The 26,828-nt window shown below is 42.4% G+C and overlaps 1 protein-coding gene across 1 annotated transcript; it reads right to left on the bottom strand.

The window, feature by feature from the left end:
• Window positions 1-690: 690 nt before the first annotated feature.
• Window positions 691-25,641, bottom strand: KDM4A (lysine demethylase 4A). The gene is made up of 22 exons (XM_058842181.1): window positions 25,521-25,641; window positions 25,055-25,207; window positions 24,686-24,861; window positions 23,412-23,526; window positions 22,456-22,649; window positions 20,977-21,026; window positions 20,370-20,473; window positions 19,173-19,310; window positions 18,074-18,324; window positions 17,098-17,288; window positions 15,829-16,178; window positions 13,976-14,096; window positions 13,208-13,386; window positions 10,767-10,971; window positions 10,406-10,482; window positions 9,624-9,679; window positions 8,744-8,852; window positions 7,634-7,822; window positions 6,800-6,970; window positions 6,216-6,335; window positions 5,505-5,597; window positions 691-4,482 (listed from the first exon to the last, which is right to left on the bottom strand). The coding sequence occupies exons 2-22, from the start codon at window positions 25,190-25,192 to the stop codon at window positions 4,342-4,344; spliced, it is 3,168 nt and encodes a 1,055-aa protein (XP_058698164.1). The 5' UTR covers window positions 25,193-25,207; window positions 25,521-25,641; the 3' UTR covers window positions 691-4,341.
• Window positions 25,642-26,828: the final 1,187 nt, after the last annotated feature.

The raw sequence follows: 26,828 nt of genomic DNA, 5'->3' as shown, positions 1-26,828 counted from the left end.
GTCTTTGTTCATGTTCAACTGAAAATACTACACACTTTACACTAATCTAAATGCTCACACTGGAAGTATATTTGTGCAGTATCTATAAAGTTGTCAGGGAAAAGGAGCCATTATAATTTTCCCCAAACTAGAAAAGCTGGCTCCAGAAATACCTGGCACATTACATTTCAAAGATATGAACTGAAATAACCCTACAATAAGCAAATTCCTCAAGGTCACTTGGTGTATCAGTAACAAAAAGCCCTGAGCTAAAGTAGAAGAATCTCCTTTCCTTGACTGCCAATTCAGCAGGTCTTAACCAGCACTGTGAAATTCAAGAGTCAACCCCAAAGTAAAGAACAGAGCAGTCTGAGACTGCGCCCAGATAAGATTTTCTGATGACTCCTCTTCTGGCACACTCAGCTACATAGGGAACCTAAGGCAACTCAGTTCTTGCTGCAGATGTCTCAGCTCTGTATTTCAATGAGAGATGATTCTGTGGTTCCAACCCTGTTCTAGTTAAACAGCCAAGCTGGACTGAGTCCTTAAATGAGAGAACTCCACTTAGGTCTCTGAAAGACACCTGAGAATTCACTAGATAGGCGTTAAGGAGATGAATATTAGAAAAGCATAATGCTAATAGAAAAATTAGAAGCATGATGAGAATTTCCAAGTTCCATTGCTTCAGCTCTTAAATTAGTTTACAAACTGTCTTTTTTAAAATTAGATTTATTTCTTGAGGAAACTGAAAACAACATACAGGCTACCAGTCTTGATTTCACCCCACATTTCATTTAAAAACAAGCACAACTGCAGACATGTCAGACAACAGGAGCCCAGTTAAAGAATGGAAGAACAGAGATGCACTGGAAGCCTTAGGATAAGTGACTATGCTCCTGAAACAGTGCAGAATCAATGCAACCCAGCTCAAAAAAACAGAGAGAGAAGCAGCAAGGAGAATGGGTCACACTACTGACAGTCCTGCCTCTGGTCATCTGAGAAGTCTGCTGATAGAAAAGAGGTCTCCTAGAAGTCCAGCCAGAGGCAGAAATGTTACTGCAAGCGAGTGCCTTACAAAGAATATAGTCGCCTTTTAAAATCTTATGAAAAGTTATCACTGACTTGTGAAGATTGTCCTGAATTAGGGGCAAACCACTATTTGTTTATACAAAAATTGCTCCTTGTGGGTCCAACCTGAACCAGTCACAGATGGAAGCTTCATGAAAAGTGGTCTACTGCAGCACCACGTGCAATGGAGCAAATAAAGGGTCACCAGAGCGCACACTGAGCATGATTTTGTACTGAACATATTCAAGAACACCTGAGTAGCTGATAATCTGGCAGCCCCTCACTCTCACTGGAATGACGCTGGAAAAGCGATAAACACACTTTGAAAAAAAACAAAACCACTGGAGAAAATTATCTGACATGATAAAAGTCTTGGTAATAGAAAGCCTGTGTACTGTTGAGACAGCTGCTCTGTACAGAGCTTTTATTGCTATCTCTAGCAAACATACTTCAAACCATAAACCAAATTGCTTTTGCAAAGTTGGTAATAAAGACCCCTCAAACATCAGGGTCACTGATTTTAAGTTCAAAGAGAAGCCAAAATGCAGTTTAGTCCCTGCAACAGGAAATAGAGTGCTCACATCTGAAAGCTGCAGCACAAGAACTGACAGGAAAATTGGGAAGGCCCTTTGTCTCAGAGTACACGATGGCAGTGGTTTCCAAAACAGTGCAGTCAGCTGTGCAACGGTCAACAAGAGCAAATCTGGCACCTGCAGAAAACATGACAGAAACTGATAACAAAGTTTCTGTTCTAGAACAAATACTATGTATAGGAACTCTTAAAAGTCACTAAATACTGTCAGAGATGAGTGGCAAAATCTGCTGCAGGTGAACAACAGAACATCCTGAGTTGTAAAGGATACCAAAGAATCAATAAAACCCAACTCTTGGCCCTGTACAGAGCAGCTCCAAGAACCAACCGAAGGAAGAACACCAAACCACCAAACAAATCCAGCTGTTTCTTACTAGGTCATCATTTTAGGATGAAGCTGTTGAGCCAGGTGTTTGCAGCACAGGTAGCATAGCATGTGACACCTAAAATACGCACTTAAGTTCTGTAGCAGTTTGGGGACAAAGTCTGGATGCAGGCACCTTTTCTCTGGAGGGAGAGTGGCAGATTGAGACAAGAAGTATGTTTTTCAGTAACAGGTAGTGTTCATCCTATGAGAAGTTAATACCAAATTAACTCTGACAAAACAAAGGCAAGTTTGTTAAGGCCCTGCCAGCTCTTCTCCACATTTGCTCACAGCACATCACTTCAGAGGCTTACATACAAGCTCACATATCGAAGTGCAATTTTGTTCCTATTGCCTGGACCAGATTAACTACAGCTACCAGACTCAGGTAATAAGAGACCTGGTTTTATCAAGCCAACTATCCCATTCATCAGAAAAACATTTAATACCCTGAGACCAGGGGTTTTAGACATGGTAAGAGGGAAAAACAAAAACCAAAATAAAACAAACCAAAAACCACAGAAGAAAGCCATTATCTCCTTTCAGAATCTGTTTAAGCCTTCCAATACTGATGAACAAGGTATTCCACCACAAAAGTAGGACAGATTATCTCTGTAATGCAGTGTAAAACAGTGATTGTGCAAATCTTGGCTGCTTATCCTCCTGACCCTATAAAAATGTAGGGCTAAAGATTTACTGTATAAAAGTTGCAGTTTATTTCTTTTCTGATCAAGAGTTGTATCACTACTCAATACTACATTTTATTGCTAATCACAAATTGATGCACCGGGGTTTCAGAAGGGTTTGGTTTATAGCGTTCCTATGTAACAAAAGGAAAAAAGTTACAAATCCAGACTTTACAGACACATGGCCATGTCCCTATAGAAGCAGGGATGCATTAGGTCTGTTTCATTAGAAAATTCTCCTCTTGAACAGTTTCTGGAGAACACACAATCATGATTTTCTCCAGTAGGAAAATTCACTCCATCATTCCATGCAAAAAGAAGGTGGCCAATCTGCTCCACAGCCTAAAATCCCTTTCCTACAGAATGGGAAAGGAACATGTACTTACACTGCTCCTACTGTGATGTGTTAATGCTTAAATTAATAGGAGCAAGTTGGCACATCTTCCAGGTACACCTAGTAACCCAGCTCAACTCAGCTTCCAATGGCTGGGGTAGCAAATTCTCTTCACCACAATTGAGATGTGTCCTAATATTCTATAAAAATGCTACGGTAACCTTTGCCAGACAGCAACACGGTAGCACTCCTGCTTCAGAAGAGCACTGCACAGCCTTCCAGTAATAACACACAGCTCAGTGCATACTTCATCTGTCTCAGACCCAGAATTAGCTGCTGTAAGCAAAAGCCTGAGGACACACGATAGACAGTGCTGCCCCAGAGCAGCACTGCTACAGATACCGCTGCCCTGTCATCCCCAACACTGTGATGCTTGAATTTCAAGAAGGGAGAGTTAGGACTGTCCCTTTAGTCATATTGCCTTAGAGAAACTCAAAAGAAACTCTTTGGGAGCTGCATGTCTATTGGGAGCTGAACACCTAGTCTTGTTAGAAGGCTGCACTTCACAAGGCTCCAGAGAGATTTCACTGGTTCTGAGGCACATACTATTAACAATTAAACTTATGATTAAGTAAGTCAAAAGCACTATCAGAACAAAAATATTAAATGGAAGGTTAAATAATTTGTCCTACAGAATTCATTTTCACATTTCACCTGTTCACACAAGCACCTCCTTTCTGTTCAGATTTGAACATCCTACAGCCCAACATCAGAAAGGAGGTGCTGAGAAACAAGAGACTGAAGCTGCTTGCGACAAAAAATGGATATAAATATAAAAGAGGTTCCATTTCCAGCACCAGTAATACTGCCTGCTCAAGCCCAGGTGTGGTCACCAGGGAGACTCCTAAATTCAGGAACATTATTCAATTAAAACAACAGACCACACTATTCTGCAGCTGCCAGGATTCCTGACAACAACTCTCCAAAGAGTTTGCCACCTGTCAAAATTGTCTCTAAAGGAAAAGCAAGACTGCTCAACAAGATGAAAGCAGCATCCCCAAGCTGGCTTATTTGGTAAGGACCCAACTTCAGACCAGCAGTCTGCAGGCATCAGCTTCAGCAAATGGGATCTCTTTCACTATCCAACAGCTGCCTTACAGCTACTGCAGAGCATCAGCTTTTTAGCTTCCTTAAAATATAAAAGAACAAAACCCCAGAAGAAACCCTGGATTCAAAGCATCCAAATATGGCCTGTTGTACTGGAACGTTTAAATCCTTGGGGGAGGTGGGCATCTTCTTCCTCTGCCACAGGCAGTGTTTACTCCATGATGGCCCGGTACAAGGCAGGTTCAATATAATCTTCACGGTAGCGTGAATTGATCACTCTTTGTCTCTTCCTCTCTTGACTGACCTCCTTCTCTTCAAAGATCTCGGTGAAGCGCATATCTGAAGCTATTGACTAAGAGAAAAAGACAGAATTAGTTACCAGAGCACAGATGAAATCCCTGTCTCCACACCCTCCTATTACATGTAAGTAAGAACCAAGCCAAGACACATGGGAACATTCAGCTTTCTTCAAAAACTGACCAAATACAAAAAGAAAAATATTTAAGAAACTGGATTTGCAGGTCTGGGGATAAGTTTAAGCGAACTGTAATTAGAGATCTGGAATCTCAAGTTTCAAATGTAACAGCACTTAATTTAAATTCACAATCACTTTCTCAGAGTAATAAACAGAGTCAGCTGTTCCAATTTTCAAACAGTCTAGTACAATTTCTGCTTTATGGAGCAGGCATGTTTAAACACCTGGTCACAGAATTCAGCTTTCATACATTCTTACTTAAGCCTCTAACATCCTCTGTGCCTGGCAACAGATCTGCATTGGAGTGTGCATGTTTGTACTGTAAAGCAAGACACCCCCATGTGCTGTTTGTAACTACAAATTCTGTAGTGGGAAGTGTAAAGCAACAAAATGGGGTGTGGGATCTCCACCCTTACTGATAACCAAAACTTAATTGGAGACACCCCTGAGCAGCCCTTTCTGAAAATTACCCCTGTTCAGAACAGGTGTCTGGAGACCTGCAAAGATCCTTTCCCATCTGAATTATTTCACAGTCTCAAGAAACACCCAGCTCTTTCAATGCAACCCTACTAAGAGCTTCTCAGAACAAAGGGTAAGTGAAGGAACTTGGCCATTCTTTGCAATGCAAGCAGACAATCAAAATTATGAATACAAGCATGAAAAAGCATTAGCGTGCTCTCCCAGTCTGTGACTATGATACAAACTCAGAACCCTGCAGAAAGAGAAATTCTCTCCAGACCGAGACAGAACTTTGTTTTTGTAGCCTGATCAACTACTTAGCTTTGCAATGATTAAGGAGAGCACCAGATTGTATTCTGCTGCCGCCACATGATCAGGTTGCTGCTCAAGCACAAATTAAAACAAATTTCTTTCGTAGAATTTGCACCCTGTTTACCTACCAGCCTTGACTTCACTCTCTTAGGAAGCTCCTCTTCAAGAGTATATACATCATCCCTTTTCACCATCAACTGTGAACCATCTTCAAATTCCACCTAGAAGAGAACCAGAAATTGTTCTGTCAGAAGTCTCACAAGTTAGCACCCTGCCACAGGTACCTAGAAGTTGCCTTCTCCCCAGAGCTCTCTCGTGAAATAATCTTCTACCACTTGAAATTGATAAGATACATATACAGCTATGCACACTGCAACAGAATTAAATCAAAACCTCAATAAACTCATGACAATAATAGCCCAGCAAATTTTGGGATATTCTTTTAACACCTGACAAGACAGTCTGGCTGTTCACTTTAATACAGGCTGAATATTCATCCCTTTGGAAGCATAAAAGGCATGGTGCACTCTCACTAGAGAAAAGCAAAATAAACTTACTTTAAGTAGTTTAAACTACAGAAACAGAGTCTGATGAAGAACTGCAGACCAGCAGTTTTCAGAAGTGGACACTTTCAAGTAGGTAGACAGATGTACATACAGCTGCCAGCAGTCACTTTCAGCAGCTGTTGCCAGCATCACTTTCAGCAGCTGTTACTCTTACTGTGTTACTCTAACACAGTAAGAGTAACTTACCCTGGAGTGCTTAAGCATGACTCCCCTATAGCAACCCTGTTAATATGATTGGCTTAAGTGATGAATTTTCAGACAGCAATTTTGTACCTGGTACATCTGGATAGCATGTGATGCGACAAACTTGGCTCCATAAACTTGTCCATCTGTCCATCTCACTTGCACGACTTCCCCTTCAGCAGGGGGACCTAACTGAAGACAATCTCGACTCTAGAATGAAGAGGGAAGATGGGAGAGACAAGAAAAGGTAAGCAGTTTCCTTATGTGAAGATTCGGCAAACTACCAAGGCACAGCACCCCAACAATTCTCAATTTTAGGGATGGAGAACTAGGCTGAGAGACATCTATTTATGTCATCTGCATTTAAATCCCAATAGTGGTATCTTCAAGGTATTTTATGTGAGGATGGCATGCAAGTATCTGCAAGTTTCTCCTTCTGACCTACCATTGTTAAGCAGTCAGAGATTAGCTGCACTCCCTGTTATACCTGTCTCAATACGGCCTCTGTTAAGTCACCCACAGGTAACATCCTTAAGGCCATCCTGGAGCACAGCTCAGCCACTACAGCACCCAGGGAACAATTACCAGATCCCCTAATGTGTCTGCTCTACAGCAGAAAGGTATACATGACTCGTATCATGTGTCCTATACCACAACCCCAGTGCCCAACATACCACAATATCCTCTGGGTACAGGTTATCACTGAAGGAGCCATCATCGAAGTTGACCTCATAGAAAGTCTCCTTTGCAAGGCTGACCACTTCACATTGATAGAAGCGACCATTCTTGTGCTTGCTGATGACTATCTGCCCAGGGGACAGATCCTGGAGTGCAGCCTTGGCTCGCTGAGAAGAGAAAAATCACTTTTTATACACTGACTCAATAACAAATGTGTTGAAGACCATGGCTCCAGTGCTGGCAGAAAACAAAGCAAAACATTTTAATTCAGATGATTTACTCTACTTAAGCCATCATCAGCCATGTTTTTAGAGAAGTTCTGCCTCCAGAATTTTAAATGCCTAAAGTCTAATCTGTTACGTGCTACTGTCCTTAATTTACTTGGTCAATTAAGTTCTCATTCTTCATAGCAATGGAAGGCCTTTACAGAAAACATTCTCTAATAAGATTGTTGTGGTTTTGGTTAAAAAGGCTGAATGGGAGCTTTAGAAACACATCATGGGAACTTTAGAAACACATCAATCACTTAAATGTGATATTCTGTGACCACTCATGTAGACTGCTGGAGTACTGGCACTAACTCCTGCATATTAAATATCACAGCATAAATCTTGCTAGTATTCCTCATTACAACACAGCCACAGGAGGGATGTGATGCTTTCAGTCCTTCTGGTCTGCAAACCAAAGTACAGTAAAGGATCTAAGATCAGAGTAGCAGCAAGGCTGAGATCAGAATGTTTCAAAATAATCACACAATCTACTAAACTTTTCAGTGCCTCCAACACACTGCAGTTCAAATCTTGAACTTGTGGAATAACACACCTACACACCTCTGCCTGAGATGGGGTCTTATGCCTGAAGCAGGTAATGAAGACAACAAATGGCCAGTCATCAGGCTGCATCATGACTCCTGCTGCTTGGGCACAGCTGACATGAAAGGATGTGGGACACCGACCATGTGAGCACTGTACACAGCAACCTGCAATTCTCTTTCTCCTCTTCTTGCAGAAGATGCATTTCTGTGGACAGGAAACTAGAGGTTATTGATTGGTACTAGGTTTTATCCCACACCAAAGGCTGGCTAGCAGCTTATCATATAATAGCTGTGCCATTTAGCCTCTTTGAAAATACTGCTGCTTTCTGACTAAACAGACGTAGGCAGCTACCAGTTTTAGTTTATGACAAGACAGTAATTCATAAAAGTAAAGTAATGCAATAGAGGAAAAATGTAAATTAAATATCCAGCAGCTCAACATGCACAAAGCATGCAACCCAAGGATGCCAGCAACAGATCTTAGATCAGCTTGCAATGCTCCAACTCAATAGGGCCTTTCAGCAGTTGACTAAAAAGTTATATAAATGCAAGAAACAAGATAAGAATAATGGGAAATGACCACAGAGGTAACAGTTAAAATTCCAGTCACTACTACCAGTGACTCAATTGGGCCTGCTGGGCAGATGTAAGAAAAGAATGTTATCTGCAATGCATATGAAAGCAGAGTCATTTTCCCTCCAACACTGAGCTGTTAAGTAGAGTTGTTTTCCTGCTGAAGACCTTCACCCTTTACAGGAATGCCTCACATATCCTGAAGCATCCAGTGCTTGAAAGCAGTCAACTAAGCAAGTGGAATACTAGGGAGGAGAAAAACAAGGACAACAAATTATCACCATTACACCACTGTATAAATATTATCTGCCACAGACTGAAAACAGTGTCCCTTTTGCTGGCTCTTCATGTGCATAAACACATACTAGAACAAGGAAAGATTTTTAAAAATGGTAATAGGGACAACTGCCATCTCTCATACACAGAGCTGAGCAGATTATACAGTTTAGTCTGGAAACTGAACCAAGATGACTTGGGTTTGATGGGATAAACAAAACCCCTCAAATTCTGAATGGACTAGAAACACCGCTGATGCAGCACATGTGATCCTTACCAGTCTGAAACGCTGCAGGGGGATTTTGCCAACATCTACAGGACTCCGTTCTGCGATGTTCACAAATTTTGCCTCCAGTACAGCCACAGCACACATCACATGAACCCACCTGTCAGGACAGAAGAGCGGAAAAATAAATTAATATGTATTAGATCAGCAGAGGATGCTTTGGAGTTTAAGTAAATACAGTTCTGTTCAAGTGTTCTGTTACACTGTTCAATGATCAGTGTAATCTTCCTACTGCTACTAACAGGTCATATGTAGGGCAAAACCACAATCTCTTCATACTTAAAATCTACTATTAACAGGCTTAACAGGAAAGCAATTTAGTGACTCCTGCATGATAAAAGGCTGCCTGGCCAAGTTTGTAATTTCATGGTGCTACAAATCTGCCCCATTGCTATTTTGCATCAAATAACTTTATATAATTCACCACAACCAAGGACACAGGACAGGCAGTTGTATGCACATTTTGCTGTAGAGGTACCTTGAATTTCAATGTTGTGCTACTTAAAACTATGTTGCCCTCTGTCATTACTGTAACCACAAATAAGATGGAAAATCAAAATCCTCTGTAGAGAAGGTACTGAGAGATGTTAGTTCATTTGGAACCTAATTTTTATGTGGTAGGTTATGCCTCTGCATATTGCAGCTCTGCACTATCAAATGCAAAACAACTAACAGCTGCTATCAACAGAATGAGAACCAGGCATTACCTAAAGAGGTAAGAATTGCTGCAGGAGAACACAACACAATGAACACAGAAAGCGTGAAGGGTGATGTTGGTCACTCTGTTACACCAAATGCAGTTTACCAGCTTACCCTCTGGTACTTAGGAACTCGGCCTCTCCTTAAAATCAAAAAAATATTAAACACTCACTTGTCATCATTGGCTCTCTGCAGTGCTCCTCCTCGTAATGAACACAAACAACAGTCCTGGAGTAAAGAAGAAAGCATTAGCTAGTGCACCACACTTGCTGCAGAACTTCCACCTCAAAATACACATCCAGAGGAAGAAAATTATTCTGCTGTCAGAAGAGAGCTAACTACTTTGTACAGATGAACTCCTTAGCTCTCAAAAGTTGCTGCCCTTAGGGCAACAAATATAGACTCTAAGTCTGTTGAAGGCAAGCAGAACCTACCACTGAAGGGTCAGCTTATTTGTTACGGGTTCCTTTTACACCTGCAATACCCTATATCCTTTGGGGATGTGTAAAAGGATCCAGAACAAACATGAAGAAATAATAATCGAAAGGCTGACCCATTCCACTGACCTAGAGTCTATACAGCTGCTTGAGGGAATCCCATTATTCTTGCTTTCTTCACATGTGCATACATGCAAACACACGTTTGCCTAGTTATTAACACAAGTTATTTTCTGGCTTAGAAATAGTAGCTACCATAAATTCAGACAGACAATGGAGCTATTCCCACATTCATGCAGAACATCTTCCCTCAGACTCAAATGAGCTCAGCAGTATCCTTTAAAAGGATATCGTTATGATTTAAAAGTACCAAAACACAAGAGACTAGCTCCTAAATATTCTCTAAATCGTGTTCTTTTCACATGATAATTAAAAAACCAACACTCACAACACTATGTGAATTCACTTTGTAGCCAAGTTCCCAGATGTACCAGACTCCATCTGTGAAAAACCTTACCTCTTCTAATGCATTTTCTGTACACCGTGAACACATCCAGTCTTCAGTGGCCTTCTCAGGGGATACACCATAACAACCTAGAACAGACATCTCATTTAAGAGTTCATTTAAACTCAAACCCATCTTCCTTGGGCCCAGAAATAAAGCAGGAATTAAAACTGATGAGCCCCAGGATGATGCTGTGTACTTGAAGCCACTGTGCAGCTAACTGCCTACCCCACAGGCCAGCACCCAAGTATACACTCCTCTGGGAAGGGCTGACCTTGGTCTGTACATTAGATCAACTGGCAGAGGTCCGCTATGATGTACTGTCTCAGTACAGAGAACACCAGAGCTTAGGGTAACATCTGGGTGCACTCACTTGCATGAACACAGACATGGCAGTTCTTGCAGGTGATGAGTACACTGGTTCCATCTTCCTCCAGGTAGGGAGTGGAAAGATTGAGGTCAGTGCTGCAGCCAGTTGCAGTAAAGCACATTTCAGGAATCAGGGGTTTAGTTCGGATCTTCCCATCCACAGCAGCTGGAGTTACTCCAGAGTTTTGACTGCTGCCTTCACATTCTGCCTGTGGGGGATGGATAGGGAATTTAAATTTTACAAGTAAAATTGTCTCACATCATCTTTACTCACATATAATTTCATGCATATATCCAGTTTAAAGAAAAAATTAAGGTACTGAAAGATTATAGAGTCAGTAGGTTAGGTGAAAATATAGTTATATTTATAACTATTTATTATTACATTTATAAAATCCTCAGCTGCTATGGCTTCAAAATGAAATTACTTTCTACTCAAATAGTAAATTTAAAGTCTGAATTGCATCCCTGTAATGAGCACCAACATACACACTGAACTGCATCTCTTCTGACAGAAGAGGTGGAATCACCAACCCCCCCTCATGCTCTACAGGCAACACCTCTTTTGCATATTCCCTCTGTAATAGAGAGGAACACAACACTGCTATCCATCAGTGTACACTTATCTCAATATGGAAGGATTACCAACACACGGATAGACACCTACTACAATCCCCATTATCTTTCCCCTGTGTAGTTCTGACCAAGTCTAATGGGCTTTAAAACTAATTTGTTCCTGGAAAATAAACAGACTAAAAATGCAATTTCCCATATAAAGCTCAGGAGACTTTCACACTAAGCTTTTGTATTTTATTCTTCTAAAGCAGTGTCAAATCAAGCTAAGACATACAAAGTTTGCAGACATATATTTCCATTCTAGCTACTCCTCTGAACACCTAAACAAAAAATTAATCTTTCTCTTTGAAAAAATGTTTAAACCATCTTTTGTACCTTGTAGGCTACCACAAAATAGCTTGCCTAATCTTTTAAATTACTGTTAGCAGAAATTGCAGTATCAGAATCAATCTGCACTGTCCCTCCTACAGTGCCTCAAAAGCTAGGGAGAAAAAGTCCAGGTAATGCTCACAGTTGGAAGTAAATGGACATGTTTTCAACAAGTCTTGTTTAGTCTAATTCTGTAAAACTTACTGATTTAAACTTACATTGCACTTCAAGCAAAAGACAAAATGACAGAGAAATCTGTAATAAAATTGAAGAAAATAATGACTTTTTTTCTCCAAAGCAGCAGATACTCTTCTTCCCAAAGGAAAAGTGCATATTTGTCTGGCATTTTGTGCCAATTTTTTATTTGAATGGGTAACTGAAGTGAGTTTCCAGACTTGCTACAGACTTTCTGAAGTTGGAACAAAGACTCTAACCACAGCTCAAATCTTGGAAGAGTTTCTGCTCCATTGCCTCGTGTAGACAGACATTTGAAAACCTGCAGCTATGAGTTTTCTGCTCAACAGCAACTTACAAAAAAGATCTTAAGAGAACTCCAACTATCTTTAAATCTTTAACTTTATACCTTTCTGCACTAGTGAAATCCTCATGTACCACACAGTTCCTAAGTAGAATTTCCATTCCTAAGAACTTACTCTCAGACAGAAATAGCAAGACTGAACAGAAACTATGGTCTGTGGTTTTCATTAAAATTAGGAACTATATGAAATCAAAATCTTCAACAAAAATGTGAGGTCTTTATTTCCAAAACTGTGGTTTTCCATGTTTTCCAAACAGGTTTCTAGTACCCCCACAACTATACAGTCATCACAAATGAATCAAATATGCTTAGTGTATGGGAAGAGTCAAACTACCTCAAAGTTGCAGGTCAAACATGCAGACAACTATTCAAGCTACCTTAAAATTATTTATCTTAGGTATATCAATAAATTCAGTGAGGGACTCCTGCCTGCACATTTATTCAATGTGACAAAGGACTTCTGCACCCCATCCCATGCTACTGTCATGGATACAAGACGAGACAGCTTTGAATCTATACCACCTACAAACACAACCCTAAATTCTTTTAAGTAAAATGTTTTCTGCCTTGCCAGCTCCTCAAAGACCATGTACTATGAGAGGACCTAAAGTGTTTTCATAAAAAGGTTTTAGAAATGAAGGAGTCAGTCTGGAAAGGAAAAGTGAGATTTTAGTCAGTTCTAGCAACATTTGAGCTCCATTCCGTGGTTTGAGCAAAAGCCACAAAACACAAAAGCTTCTGCTGAACAGCTGAGTGAGCCCCTGGGAACCCACAGGGGCCCATCACAGGTGTGAGGATGTTCACCCACTTGTGCTCTCCCAGAACAACTCCTAGGGAAGACTGCAACATTGACAGAGCTTTTGTTAACTGGCAATAAACCAACCCACATATTTAAAACTATGTGCCACAGCAGCACCTACTCTGTTACCTCTGTGATAGCATGAACAGCTTTGGTTTCATACCTGATACGCCTGGAAGAGCATACAAACAGCACAGTATGGGGGCTGCTGGGCCATGGTGCGATTGTATTCTTTTTCAGCCTCAAAGTTTGGTGGCCGATTCTGCCACAGCTGGCTCAGTGGCTTGGCCCATGCTTCTGTCTCCTCAGCCTCTTCTTCAGGAGTTAGTTGCTCTGATGCCTCTGTGATAAGAGAGCATTCACACAGTGCTTATGTGGCCTTTTATAGATGTTCTTGTAAAAGAAACTAAATAAGGCAAGAAGCTATGAATGGAGATGAAAGACTGCCAGAAAGCAAACTGACCGAAGGGTGATGGAAGTCAGTAACTCAGCCTCCTTTCTAAGAGGCTTCTACTAATCAAGCAACAGTGCAGACAACAAAATAGGCTTAGTGTGAGAACAGAACCAGCTCCAAATTACATCTACATCAAAACTAAAGCCATCAGTCAAAGAATTTGGTGTTAGGGTTTCAGTTTTTTTTAAATCGTTAATATTTACATCAGCAACTGGAATGTTCTAAGGCAGATGCAGTTAGGCAACAGTCTCTTGTAGTGGTTTAATTTTCCTTTCCAAAGAAAAGTACAGGAAAGTAAGATGACACCACTTGAGAAAAAAGTTTAATGATACAATGAGATATGCACCTTGTCTAGGAGGCAGAGCTGTCACTTACTGACTCCTCTTTATCACCAGTTACTTACTAAAATATCCCACGCTTCCCACCGAAGCTGAGACCTTCTCTCCAATTTCCCAAAGAGCATAAGGCTTTACTTACCATCATCACTGATGCAGTCCTTCACCAGGAGTGGGTGGTGACGTGGGAGTTTGCTCAATGGCTGGCGACGACCCTTGGACTTCTTACTCTCCTTCATGGAGCTTACATACTCCTTTCCCACCTGGACCAGGAGAAGCAATTCAGCTGTCAGTTAGCATGTGCCCTTTTGACACTATTTTGGAAGCAATTATCTTTGAACTTAGAGAAACTTCTTCAAAATGCACACATGCTTTCACAGTTTTATTTCTAACAAAGTAACTTCAGTTCTAAACTCTTTTTCAAAGTGCACAGAGCACTTTTGTTATGAAAAAACTGGACAGAGCTGTACTAGCTCTGTTGAGTCAGTAAGATGGACACTTTTCAGAGGTCCCAGTGTAGTTTTCACGCTGTTTCTTTAAAGAATCATGTAAAAGACAGAAACACAGAAGGACAAGTTGGATGGTTCAACTTAAAAGAGCCATGATAAGGAGTCTCATGAATTCTGGGGAACCCTCAGTTTGTGTGTCACTTAAAATATTCCAAATTTAAAAAGTAAAAAAATGAATAAAATAAACTAGAAAAAACCACAGAGCTCATAGACATCTCAAACTAAAAGGGTTATTTTAAATGAAGGACATTTTCATCCTTTCTGCTTATTACTTGCATTGATGTCTTACCAGACAGACTGGAAGGACATTGCAACAACAGCTATTTCCTCTTCCCTTAGCCTCATACAAAAACAAGTGACACACTGACAAAATTACTACTAATCTGACAAGCAGGGCAGTAAAGGTAATGATTTCAACAGTCCAGGAAGTCTCCCTCTAGACAAGAACCTACCCCGTTTTAAAAATCTGTTTTTCTTTTAAAAGCAGTAGTAAATCTTGGATTAAATGCATCTTATTTATGTTTAAATATCTTATTTTCATAAAAGAAGCCAGAAGAGAGCATAATATTCATTACCTTTTTTCTCTTTACACAGAGCTGGATACAAGACTTCTAAGAAATACTGAAATTAGCATTTCCAATTACCACCTAATGGAAAATTTGTTTTGAAGTACACCACTCTGGGGAAAACAATGCACACCCATTCAAAATTTCACCGTTTCCCTGTACAAAGCATGCGATGGAGACATCTGTATCGGCAACAGAATGTCTTTGGTTTAAATAGCCATGGCAACTCTCTCAGTTTCAGCTTAATTATCAAGATTGGTCTATCTGCTGCTCCTTTGGCATAATCCTTGACTTCTTAGGAAGTCATTACTGGCCCCCCATTCTCTAAACACAGATTTAAAGAGGAAAACAAAATATTGGAAAGACACTACCAGATAAGATTCTAATTCTTCTCTTAGGTTGTTTAGTAAAACATTCATTGGCAGCTTTTACACACTCAGATTTACATTCTCCCAGCCAGTATTATTGTTGCATCCTTTCTCCTCTTTTAAAAGGACACAGAGATGTACCCATGTATGCAATTTTATATTAAAAACCCCTCATCACATGAATGTGCTTGCAATAAAGGCTGGAACAAATCAGATTCATTTTAGGTACAAACAGGTGTCTCTTAGTACAAAATGACCTCAATCATCCTGTAACATTACCATGTCAAAAACATGAAGCTATCCTTTCCATTACAGCACTTAAATAGTTTAGAGAAGTTCTCAAGACAGGTGATCTCCTTGCTTACTTGAAAGGCTAAGTATATAAGGCTTTCACTTGAATTCTTGTGTGTTTAGCCAAACTCAGAGGTGTAACCTGCTATGCATACACCAGTGGGATGAAATTCTCATCTGCACAGATAGAAGTTTTGTCACAGCAAATTCCTGACCATGGAATTACAGGCCTCCAGCTTTCAGTTCTTTTGCCATTCATACCTCTGTCAGTTCTTGCTCATTGACACTGGAGGTGGCACTGGCTTTCTTCCCTGAAGTCTGTTCATTGTCAGAGCCGCTGGCATCCCCTTTAGCATAGCTGTGGACTGTGAACACCCCGGCTGGCCCAGGAAGAGTTCGTTTTGCCAACAGATCAGACGATTCAGAGTCTGAAGAATAGGCAGGTGAGCTGGACTGAACACTGGATGTAGCACTCTGCTTTGAAGCTGGCAACACTGAAGTGGAATTTGAAGCATGCGGAATGGAGAGATCCAGTACAGCTCCTTCTTGTTCTTCTTCCACCTCAAGCTTCACCGTTTTCAATTCTTCAAATTTGGCTGACTCCACACCATCTGGAAGAAGGGATATACTGAGTTTTTCTGAAGTCTGGGCAGAAAGAGAACATTTGTGCAACTATTTGCACAAAGCCAAATAGAAAAGCAAACTACTACACACAAAAAAGCAACAGTACGTCATATAAAGAGTAGATGATTAATTCAAACAGCTATAAAGTCATAGAGGCTTAGTCAGAGAGAATAGTCAGAGAAAGAATAAAATATATTCATTGCCTCTCCCATCACAAGAACTAGGGTATATCAAACAAAACCAGAAGACACAGCGAGTTCAAAATAAACAGAGACGATCCCTTATACAGACATGTATATAGCTAAACCAGCCCAACTTCTGGACATATGTTGCTGTGGGTAAGAGATTACAAATGTTCATGGAAGACTTAATTAAAAAAAAAATAAAACCACACAAACCAATAGAAGATTACTAAATACAAGCTGCAAAGGGCTGGAAAACAAAATACAAGAGAGGGCATCACCTATGTTTTCCCTCTTCTGGTGTTGTTCCATAGGCCCATTGCTCCTCCCCTAATAGCAAGGATAACTCATCCATTACAAGCCATATGAATTTTGTCGAGCCTACTTATTACAAAATTACAAGTAACACACCTATAAAGCATACCAGACCCACAGTACCAGGAAGTGTGTATACGTTATACTATGCAATTCCTATAAAGAGGTCAGTCACATTGCTCAAGAGATACAAAGGAGCTTTGACTACTGAGGCATCCCATATATTTCTGTATGCAGGTAGGCAAAATAAAAAAACTAGAAAATGGTTATATTTCAAGTCGTATAACAGCAAATTTCTGAGGGGCTAGCAGTGGCTCTGACAAACCAGCGTTTGCTTTTTTCGGCACAAAAGCATTCTGCCAACTAGCATCATACTGAAGAGTGCCCCAGACAAGCCTAGCAGAGTTACCTGGAAGTTTGAGCCTTTGTTCACCTTGCTGCACAAATTCATTCGTGGGCCTCTCGCAAGGCTCTCCCATATCCGCTTCATACTGTGTGGAGCTCAGCTCCTCCTTAGGGAAGGCCTCACTCTCACTCACCTCCTGAGGCACTTCCAGGCAGACCCTGTGCCTTTTTGTTCCTATGCGGTGCTTAGGGATGCTGCAGAAGACAAATCCCTAGGTCAGGTTCGTAAACATGTAAATGTGTTAAATTTCTGTGTGAATACATAAAATACAGTCTGGTCTGGATCAATGTTTTATGAGACAACCTCTGGAAAGCCAAATAGTTTCCAAATTATTCTGAAGTGTTTTCTTTGCCTTTATAGAGGAGAAGTCAGTAATCCCTAGAGCTGACTTTTCAGCATGTTAATCATGTATTAAGGCAGCTATGCTCTAGCCATGCATTCTTTACCTTAAACAAAACCCCCCCTCCAAACAAAACCCCAAACAAATCAAATCAACGACAAAAAAATCCACCACCAAAGACAGCTTTAAGATCAGTAGCTGGTACTGACTGAAAAAGATTAAACTGCAAAATATAAGATGATTAGGCTGTTGTCCTTCAGCAACCAGGAACTCTACACCAATGCCACAGCTTGCAGCACTGACTGTACCAGAATTTGCTAGCAAGTATTGTCTCACGATCTCAATACTCCCTCTTTTTCTCCTGGCCTGTCAGTGCAGGGTACACACTGCCAATCTAGGCTTTGGAGGTCTGTCCCAAGATGAAGAACTACCTTCCAAGCTGGTGTGTTTCCTGCTCATCACTACTATCTATTAATGTGGACTTAAATAGTGAAAAATATTAAGAGTAAACCCTACTTCCAGGAAAGGAAAGATTATTGCTAACTTTCACTGTTCTGTAAGAATGACAAACATCTAACTGCAACTGGGTTCAAATTCTAAGAATCCAATAGAAAAGCAGAGGGCTCTGTGAAGCAGTACCTTTTTGTCTCATCCCCATCCACCTCCTCTTTACAAGCCTCTTCTGTTTCCATCTCCTCAGCACAGTGTTTCCCATTCTTGACTTTTTGCATGAGATCCCCTTTAAGGAACTCTGCTGCCTCTGGGGTTGGAAGAGCATGGTCAATGACAGTCACATCCTTCCCAGCTTTCCAAAGCTTGTAACGATCTGGCTGGTACTTCCTCACAAACACATCCATGGAGATCTTCACCATGTCCTTCCGACATGAGCACTGAAGTCACAGAAAATATTAAAGTAAGGCCATTCTCTGCATTTTGTTTTCAAGACTTTAAGGAACAAAATCCTACAGTCACATGTAACTGAGCCCCAAAACTCCCAAGACTCTTTCCCAGGAAATCAAAAGGGTATATATTAGGTTACTAAAAATGGCAGAAAAGCCAGCAAAAAACATGAAACAGAAAACCAGATGTTATCACAACAATTAGGAAAGAAAACCTATAGGTCTTTTTACAGAGTTGATGGTAGAAGCTGAGTGTTTTAAAATGGGCTTATACAGAAACAGGCTGCAAAACCAGAGACTATAATGAAGAAATCAGAGCCACACAGGGCCTACCCAGAGCAGTAGTTTCCCCTCACCCAAATGTGGTTACAGCTAGTGCTTCAAAGCATTCACTTCAATGTAGCTTCTGAAAACATAACCCTTGTTTTAAGGCACCTCTATGGGGATATAACACTATTCAGTTTAAAGGTTCAGCCAAGATACTTATTTTGGTACGTCATTTAAGTTACTGAAGTTGTATTCAAGGCTAAACAGTCAATAAATAATAGTTAAAATACTGGAGAAAATTAGTAATGAGCTCTGCCCACCAAGCATATTCTTTGACCTCTGGAAAGACAACCAGTTCCAAGTCTTTCTTTGAAGCCTTGCTTGAGCAGCACAAACTTACAAAAAAATTACAAAGTTACAAAGCACGTTGCATGCTATCCATGGTTGACACAAGGCATCAAGCAGGACTTTGCCTAGATGTTGCTACTTTATGTGATGATCACATCTTAAAAGGCTTGAAACCACTCTTAAAACTAACAATGGGAGCTTAATTATGGCAACAGACCACTCACCAGCACCGACTGCTTCCCGTATTCAATCCAGCGAAGAGTAGCAAAGTTGGTAGATTCAGCACAGTTGAAGCCGTGGTTAAAGCCAGCATGATAGCTATAAGGAAAGGTTATCATGAACTCTCCAGCCTCCTGTGTCACCTAGAAGACAATTGAGACATGACAGTGTTATTCAGAGTTTAAGAAGGTACTTGGTGAATATGTTTAAAAGGAGCTTCTGTACCCCTCTCTGCAGCACATCCAAAAATCCAACTCGCAGATGGTGGCTGGAGCTCCCTCCTGCAATGGACAGACTTGCTACTGACCTTTACTACTTTCCTACTTATGTTAAGTATCTGTTTACTGAAAAGCCACGCCTAACAGTTTTTTTACTAAAACACAGCACAACTGGTCAATTTAGCATAGAAACGGTTATACATACAAAAACATACTCTATCACCATCTATATGAAGTTCATAAAGATCCTTATCTATATCACTAGAGGTTTGGCTGAACAGTTATCTAAGGTCAAGCAAATTTCTATCCACACAGAACTTGAAAATTTATTTCCGTTTTCTTTTGCTGGTCACATCAGAGTACAACTCTCAGTCAGTCTTGCTCTTCAGCGTTGATTTCCCCACTGTAAAGGCTTATGACAACAGAACCCTACAGCTGCCCAGGCAGATGATACAGTATATCTGAATAAGAATTCCAAGACTAGATCTTTAGTATCTCTGTGTGGGAGAGGGAATGGCAGGTCATTACCTGAGAAAGTAAGGGAGCCTAGAAAGTTACTAATGTCATTAAAATATTAATAAGGACAACCCTTATTTTTTTTTGACGAAGCAGACTGCAACAAACAAAATTAGCATGGACAAATTTGAAACAGAAAAGATCTCATTTCACTGAATACACATCTAAACAGTGAAGTGAATCTAACACAGGAGATAATGTTTAGTTTTAAGTTAAAAAATTTTTAAAAAATAAACATTGCAGAAAACCAAGCTTTTGTTTTTAGGAGTCTTTGACAGATTTTTCAGTCTCAAACTCTTTCAGGCCCCAACTGCCAGATAAATGGAAGTACAACAGGAAGGATTGCCTTATACCCTGCCTGTTTCTATTTTCCTCTCTAAGCATCTGCTACTGGCTGCTGTCAGAAACAAGACAAGGCTGCAGGAACCTCTTGATCAAGCTGGTATAACCACGATTACTTTTCTACACCTTATCAAATGGAATTCCATATTTCTTCAGAATTGATGGAGAAATGAGAGTCATCTTGTGACGAAGAAATGCTTCACAGCTTTGGGCACTTCCTGGAAAAAAACCTGTTTAAAATAAAGACAAGGAGAGATGTTACCACTGTGCTCAAACTACATTTATTTTTCAGCAGTTTTATGAAAAACTACTGTTTAGACAATTTTTCCCTACAAGTAGGGACCACTTATTTGAAGTGTGTTAGTTTGCATGCTGAAGAAAAATGACAACTCCCTAAGATTTCTCTTTTAACAGCTGCCAGTTTGAAAGAACATAAGAAAGACCTCAAATAGAAGGATCCTCCCTTGGCCATAACATTCCGGTTTTAATAATCAATAGCTAATGATTTTCTCATTAAAGGTTAGACAGACAACAAGTTCATTATTTGCAATGTGACAATTTCTCTTGTGTGTATCCTGTGAGCAAACATTCAAAAGTAATGTAATATATATCCTGAAAGGCAAATTATTGGTTCAGTCATGCCAATCAATCTGTGCTCTCTAAAAGGGCTGAAACCCATTGCAGCTGTCCATCCCATCTTTAGAAAAAGGCAGGACATGAACTGCCTGATTACCTTTCGCAAGTCTCTCCAGCCGCTTCCCATGCTCTGGAGGGATGGAGTACCTGCAGTTGTAAAAACAAGTCTGTTAAGTTCAAGCGACAACAAAATCTTGAAGTTTGACTGGAAATCATAATCAGTCATCAAGATGTGACTCACTTAAAAAAAATAAAAACTCTATACTTGTCTTTTTCAAAGTTTGATATAAAGCTAAAAATCTTCATTGAGGACTTTTACCTTTCTATCCCAAGAAAAATCAACACCCAAAAGCTGACCATTTCTTTCAACAACTTTTGCTCAAGCAATCAAGGAAGTAAAAAGTCTGATTCACATAATTAGCAGATCTGTGCAGCAAAACACAAATTGCAGTGAGAAAGTGAAGAGCACTTACTAAACTGTCTCAGTTCACAGCTGTGTAATCTCAGTATATTCAGTGCAAGGAGGAACACAGGGCAAGAGAGAAAATTGAATCACCTCTTTCAGCTGCTCAGACAAAGATGGGACTAAGTCAGGTGCCACATCCTTAACATGTGCACAGTGCTCTTTAATGCTATGTCTCTCCCTGTACACACCTTTGTATGGGTGCCACAAAACTCCTGTCTGGTATGTCTAAAATAAATAAATCAACTCACTTCATTTGCTTTCACTCTGGAATACAGTGCTACATTCTGAAAGGATTCCTTGCTAAATTAATCAAAGATAGCAGCAAAGCTCACTTCTTCCAAGTACTACTGTAGAAGAAGTAATGGCCAAATAGTTCAACAGACTGAACTATTCTGTTTCATGTTTCCCTGCTACTGCCACTGCATGGGGTTGTTCATGGGTCACATTGTGCTAGCTATTATTTTCTTCTTCAAAGTTATAATAAAAGGCAGCCAAAATTGCTTGTTTCCAACAAAAATGCCATGGAAACAATTGTTGAAGTTGCTTGAGAAATTAATTTGTGAACAGAAGGGCATGATTCACTCTTAAAATGCAACTCATGCTACAGAGAAATTCAGAAGCCTCCCCTAAAAAGAATCAAGAAAGCTCAGACACTGGACAAACCACCCAGTGACATCCGCTAGCCTGATGTTTGGATGTATGATAAACAGCTACAGTTCAAAGTCTGTTGAGAACTGCCCATTTCCCCAGTGCCTGTGTGACCATACCCCTGTACAGTCATTTTAGAGCCTCAGGAAACGATAAGCATTTGGGCCAAGTTTTGGCTCTACCACACCAGAGAGCATCCATGCTATACTGTAACTCAGAAGAACTCTCTACATCAGGAAATCAACTAGACCCTTCTAGAAGGTAACCAAATAAATTCTACTGAGGACATGCATTGCTCTGCAGGTCCTTACAGATTTCCAGTGTTCTTGTCATCAGATAGAACTTCAGTGCAAGACTAGAATACTGGTAGTTATTTTAGTAAACTCTTAGCTTCATGACTTTGACTCCAATATTTTATGGTACTGCTTTTCTACACCTAGAAGATTCCTTAGAAAATCTTACCATGACTTGGGTTCCCCAAAATGCAAGTAATTAATACTGTAAAGATCCATGTCCTCGGTGTGCCAAGCAAAGGAAGTTTTCCACATTCCAAAATATAGGTAAGGAGTATTCACTCCTTCAATGGTTATGCCACTTTCATTCTCCACAATATCCAGGATTGTGTTCAATCTGCCAATATTCCACGCATCTACATGCTGAAAAGCACAAGCCTCATGTCAAACAAGGTTTACAAAGTACAAAACCACACAGCTGAGATGACAGTTTGCAAAAGCTTAATAGACACTTGTGAAACAGTACATCACAGAATTACACAGCTCAAGCTGTGAGCTAGTTCACCTAAACCCAAAGTTTTGCATGGTAGCTTGCACAGTGATTGCTTGTTGGCCTTTAAGGAGGGGAAAAAAATTACCAGTCAACATAATGACTACAAAGGAGAAATAATCATGAAGCTACAGACTTAGCAGGGAACAATAGCTGATGTTGATTGAGTTTGAGCTGATGTCTGAACCCTCTTGAACAAAACCACTTTTCATTCTAAACATCTTTTAAAAGAATAAACCACGGTAATTTAGGAGATAAGCAAGCAGAATGCAAATTGTCTCTTGACAGTTATCATCCTACCACCTAGCAGCTACAGCGGTGTCCCACAAAAATACATACACCAGTGGATACCAAAGCAGCATAGATCTGCTGATCAACACTTCCCTCACACACCTTTCAGGACAAAGCAATGCTTGGGCAATAGAGGTTTTTGCTTTCCTAAACTGAACTGCACTACAATGAAGTGCTAGCGAAGGTCCCTTAGAATGCCACCTCTGTCAGCTGCCTACTCCAGAAGCTGGAACTATGCTATCATTAGGTCTTTCCAAAAGGTAAGAGTCAAATGCCACATTAGTATTTATGGAATGCAATATACCAGGATAACTGTTACCTGAAAACCAGAACAGTTTCCGTACCTTGTCGTAGAGCGTGCCATTAACGTCAGCCCCGTAGATGGGGGCATTGAACGTAAGGTTCTTCCAGTATTTTCGTTCAAGGTCTTCAAAGTCTGTGTAGCGGGGTGTGCAGTACCTGAAAAAAACAAGAAAGATACTAAAGACTTCGCAGTTTGATATTTGACAAGCCCAAACCAATGTTTTCCCCGACTGAAAAAATGGAAGGCTACAATAAAAATACCTAATGTGTGTTACCAGCCAGATAAACAGTGAAAGCACTCATGGCTCTGTTTCTGTGACACTTGGGAACAGAAGTATCAGGAAGAAAATTACTTTCCCCATTTCTCAGTTTACTTTCATTTTTGCTTTGTGCACTTTTCTGGGGTCAGAACAATTTCACTTTCTAGCTGTAGCTACTTAGAAGCAACAACAGAGTGAAATTATACAAAGAACAACTTAAAAAGCAAAACCAAACTAACCCAAATTTTTCTGCCACTGTGAAACTACCAAACCTTCACAGACTCACCATGGTCAAACATGCTCTGCTTTCCAGAAAAATACCTATTCTTGATGCCCATTCTTCGCTAACTTTATACTGGAGTATCTGTAGCACTGGGGGATCAAATTTACTATTAACACCTATTTAATGTGTGGCTATATACATAGATTCCAGACAATTACATATACAATGTAAAACAGTAACTTCCATCAAATTATTCTATTAAACAGAATTCTAAAATATCTGGTCTGTACTGCTTTTGAAAGATAAAACAATCTATGATGGACCAACTATAGCTAGCAATTCCAATGCTATTTCTAGTTACTGCAAAGGCTATTTTGCTTCAACTCCTTTTCAAGTGATCTTTTCTTCATCTCATTTTTTATGTCATGAATGTTCCTTTCTCCACTACTTAAGTATTTCAACGGTCTAGCTACTGGGGACAGACAGACAGACAGGACCCCACAGCACAAACAAAAAGTTCTGCTACCATTACACATCATCTTGCTGCATGGGTGACAAAGGTTCCCATGCGCACAGCCTGCTGTACAAGCAACCTCATCTGCCCAGAGCATGATGTTCACACTGCTGGCCCCAGAACGTACCGAGGACCTGACCCCTGTGGGAAGCTGTGGATGCCCCATCTCTAGAAGTGCTCAAAGTGTGCTTGGAAGGGGCCCTCAGCAACCTGTTCTTGAGAAAAAAAGTCCCTGCCCCTGACAGAGTGGGGAACCAGATGATCTTTGACGTCCCTTCCAACCCAAACCATTCCATAACTCCCCGGGACTAGCCGTACTTGTCACTGTTGGCGATCCTGCGGAACTCGCGGACCGTCATGGCCTTCTTCTGGATGTTGTACTGCGTGAAGAGCCCGGACTGCCCCGTCACCACCTGCTGGATGGGCGCAGGGATGACGAGCTCGTCGATGTCATCGTAGCACTGCCGCGGCTTCCACTCCTTAGGCGGCACGATCTGCGGGGACACACGGGCCGGGAGCGGGGGCCGCGGCCGGGGACAGCGTCAAACTCAGGGAACTCGGGCCGAGCCCCGGCCGGGGCGCGCCCGCCCCACCGGCGCCGCGGCGTAAACAAAGGGCGGAGGCGGCCGGTGCGCGGCCCGGGGCCGGCGGCCCGGCCTCCACCCGGGGGAAGAGGGAGTGTCGCACCTTGGCCAGTCCGGCACGGTGGGCGCCCTGCGACTCCACGTAGGCGATGTAGCGGCTGAAGTCGCGGAACTCCTCCATGGTGGGGCGGAAGGTCATGATGCGCTGCCCGGGGTTGAGGCTCTCCAGCTCCGAGGCCATGATGCCGGGCCGGCCCTGCGCGCAGGAGGCGGGGGTGTCCTTGCGGGGGGCGGGACACAGCGCTCGCCCCGCCCCTCCCGCCCGACGGCCAATCGCCGCGGGGTCCGCATCGGCCCTGCCCCCTCATTGGCGGAGGACGCGTGCCCGTCAGGACCCCACGGCTCGCTCTCCCTCTCACGGCGGAGAACGCCACCGACTCACCCCCCTCCCCCCCGCCCGGCCCGGCTCGGCCCGGCCCGGCCGGCGCGGCGGAACCCGAGTCCCCGCCCGTCGCGCTCACGTCGGCAGCGCGCCTTGCTCCTCCGCCGCCCCCACCCGACCCTCGTACCACCGTCGGACCGCCGTATCCCTCCGCACCACGCGCCCAAAGAGTCCTGCGGACCGCCGACGCCACCGCAACCGTTCCGCTCCGCCCGAGCCCCGCCCGGCTGCCCCGCCTCTTCCCTCCGCCGTCGCGACCAATCGCTGCCCGCTGCCCGTTTCGCAGCCAATAAGAATTCGACGGCCGGCCGGGGCGGGCCAGCGAATCAGGAGGCCGGGCGCGGGGCGGTTGCTAGGCAGGAGGGCGGGCGGGAGCAGGCAGTCGCTAGGGGGCGTTCGAGCGGGGGCCCCGCCGGGGCACCCTCAGCCCGCGGAGGCACGGCGGGGGCACCGCCCCCATCCCACCCGGCTCCTTCCCGCATCCCTCCTGTATCCCGCCCGCTCCCCGCCTCCGGAGCCGGAGAGTGTCGCCGGGTGAGACTGATCCCGGTCCAGCGGGCGCTCAGCGCGGGGTGGAAGCTAACCCCGGGTACGTGGGTGCTGCAGCGAGCGGGTGAGTTTCGGGCGCGGAGCGGTGACACACAACAGGCATCTGCCAACCGAGCACACGAACCCCGCTAATTATACTCCTACAGTTTCCGTGTGTAAACAAAGCCAGAGTAGAATTTGATACTTTGCAAACGTTTGGCAGCGAACGCAGACTGAGGCTGGACCAGCACCAGGCCCGGCCCACGCCAGGGCGCTTGGCCAGCACAGTCCGGTCATCTAGAAACGTGGAAAAGTGCCGCCCTAGCCAGCGGATGCTGCCAATAATCCGCCACCGTTTGTGTCAAGGACTGGGACCTGACAGTACAGCTTTAGCAGCAAATGCCTTTGAGTGTGTACAAGGCCGAGTGCTTAACAAACCCGGTCTAGGGACACAGACCTCTCCTTGGCTGGGACTGGCTGCGATTTTCAGACTCGGCTGTGCTAAATGCATTTTAAATCTCTAAGTGCCAATGAGCAACCTTGAAAGTAAGCACAACCCACCTGAAAAAGGTCATGGCCGTCCTTGGAGACCACACGTGGTCCCTCATGCCTAAAAACCTTGATTTCACTCTGTTTCTCTTAATATGTGTTTCCTTTGCTGTCATGCTACAGGCAGACAGCAGCCCTGAAAGGCCTGGCAAAACACCACTCCAACACAGGTTTTCCCTAGTCTTCTGCCTCTCTGACCTGCTCAGATTTTGAATTGCCAGGTATATACATACCAAACCCCCAAAGCAGATTACAGCAGCAGCAGGCACAACACACAGCCTCCTATAAAAAAATCAAGACAACTGTCAGGTAACAATTTTGAGACAAATTGCATTTCTGGCTTTTCTGGTGGCTTGGC

This window comes from Poecile atricapillus, chromosome 7, assembly GCF_030490865.1.
Source record: "Poecile atricapillus isolate bPoeAtr1 chromosome 7, bPoeAtr1.hap1, whole genome shotgun sequence".
NCBI lineage: Eukaryota > Metazoa > Chordata > Aves > Passeriformes > Paridae > Poecile > Poecile atricapillus.
Note: the sequence above shows the minus strand (reverse complement) of the source record. Positions and strands in the feature narration are given on the sequence as shown.

What these genes read in the sequence shown, in the direction of transcription:
- KDM4A (XM_058842181.1), bottom strand. Translation starts at nt 25,192, where the DNA reads ATGGCCTCGGAGCTGGAGAGCCTCAACCCCGGGCAGCGCATCATGACC. An exon ending in ATGAGCAAGAACTGACAGAG is followed by an intron (nt 14,097 to 15,828) that starts GTATGAATGGCA and finishes CTCCTGGTCCAG; the next exon opens with GTGGGAAAGGAGTATGTAAG. An exon ending in AGACCCCATCTCAGGCAGAG is followed by an intron (nt 6,971 to 7,633) that starts GTGTGTAGGTGT and finishes TTCTCTTCTCAG; the next exon opens with CGAGCCAAGGCTGCACTCCA.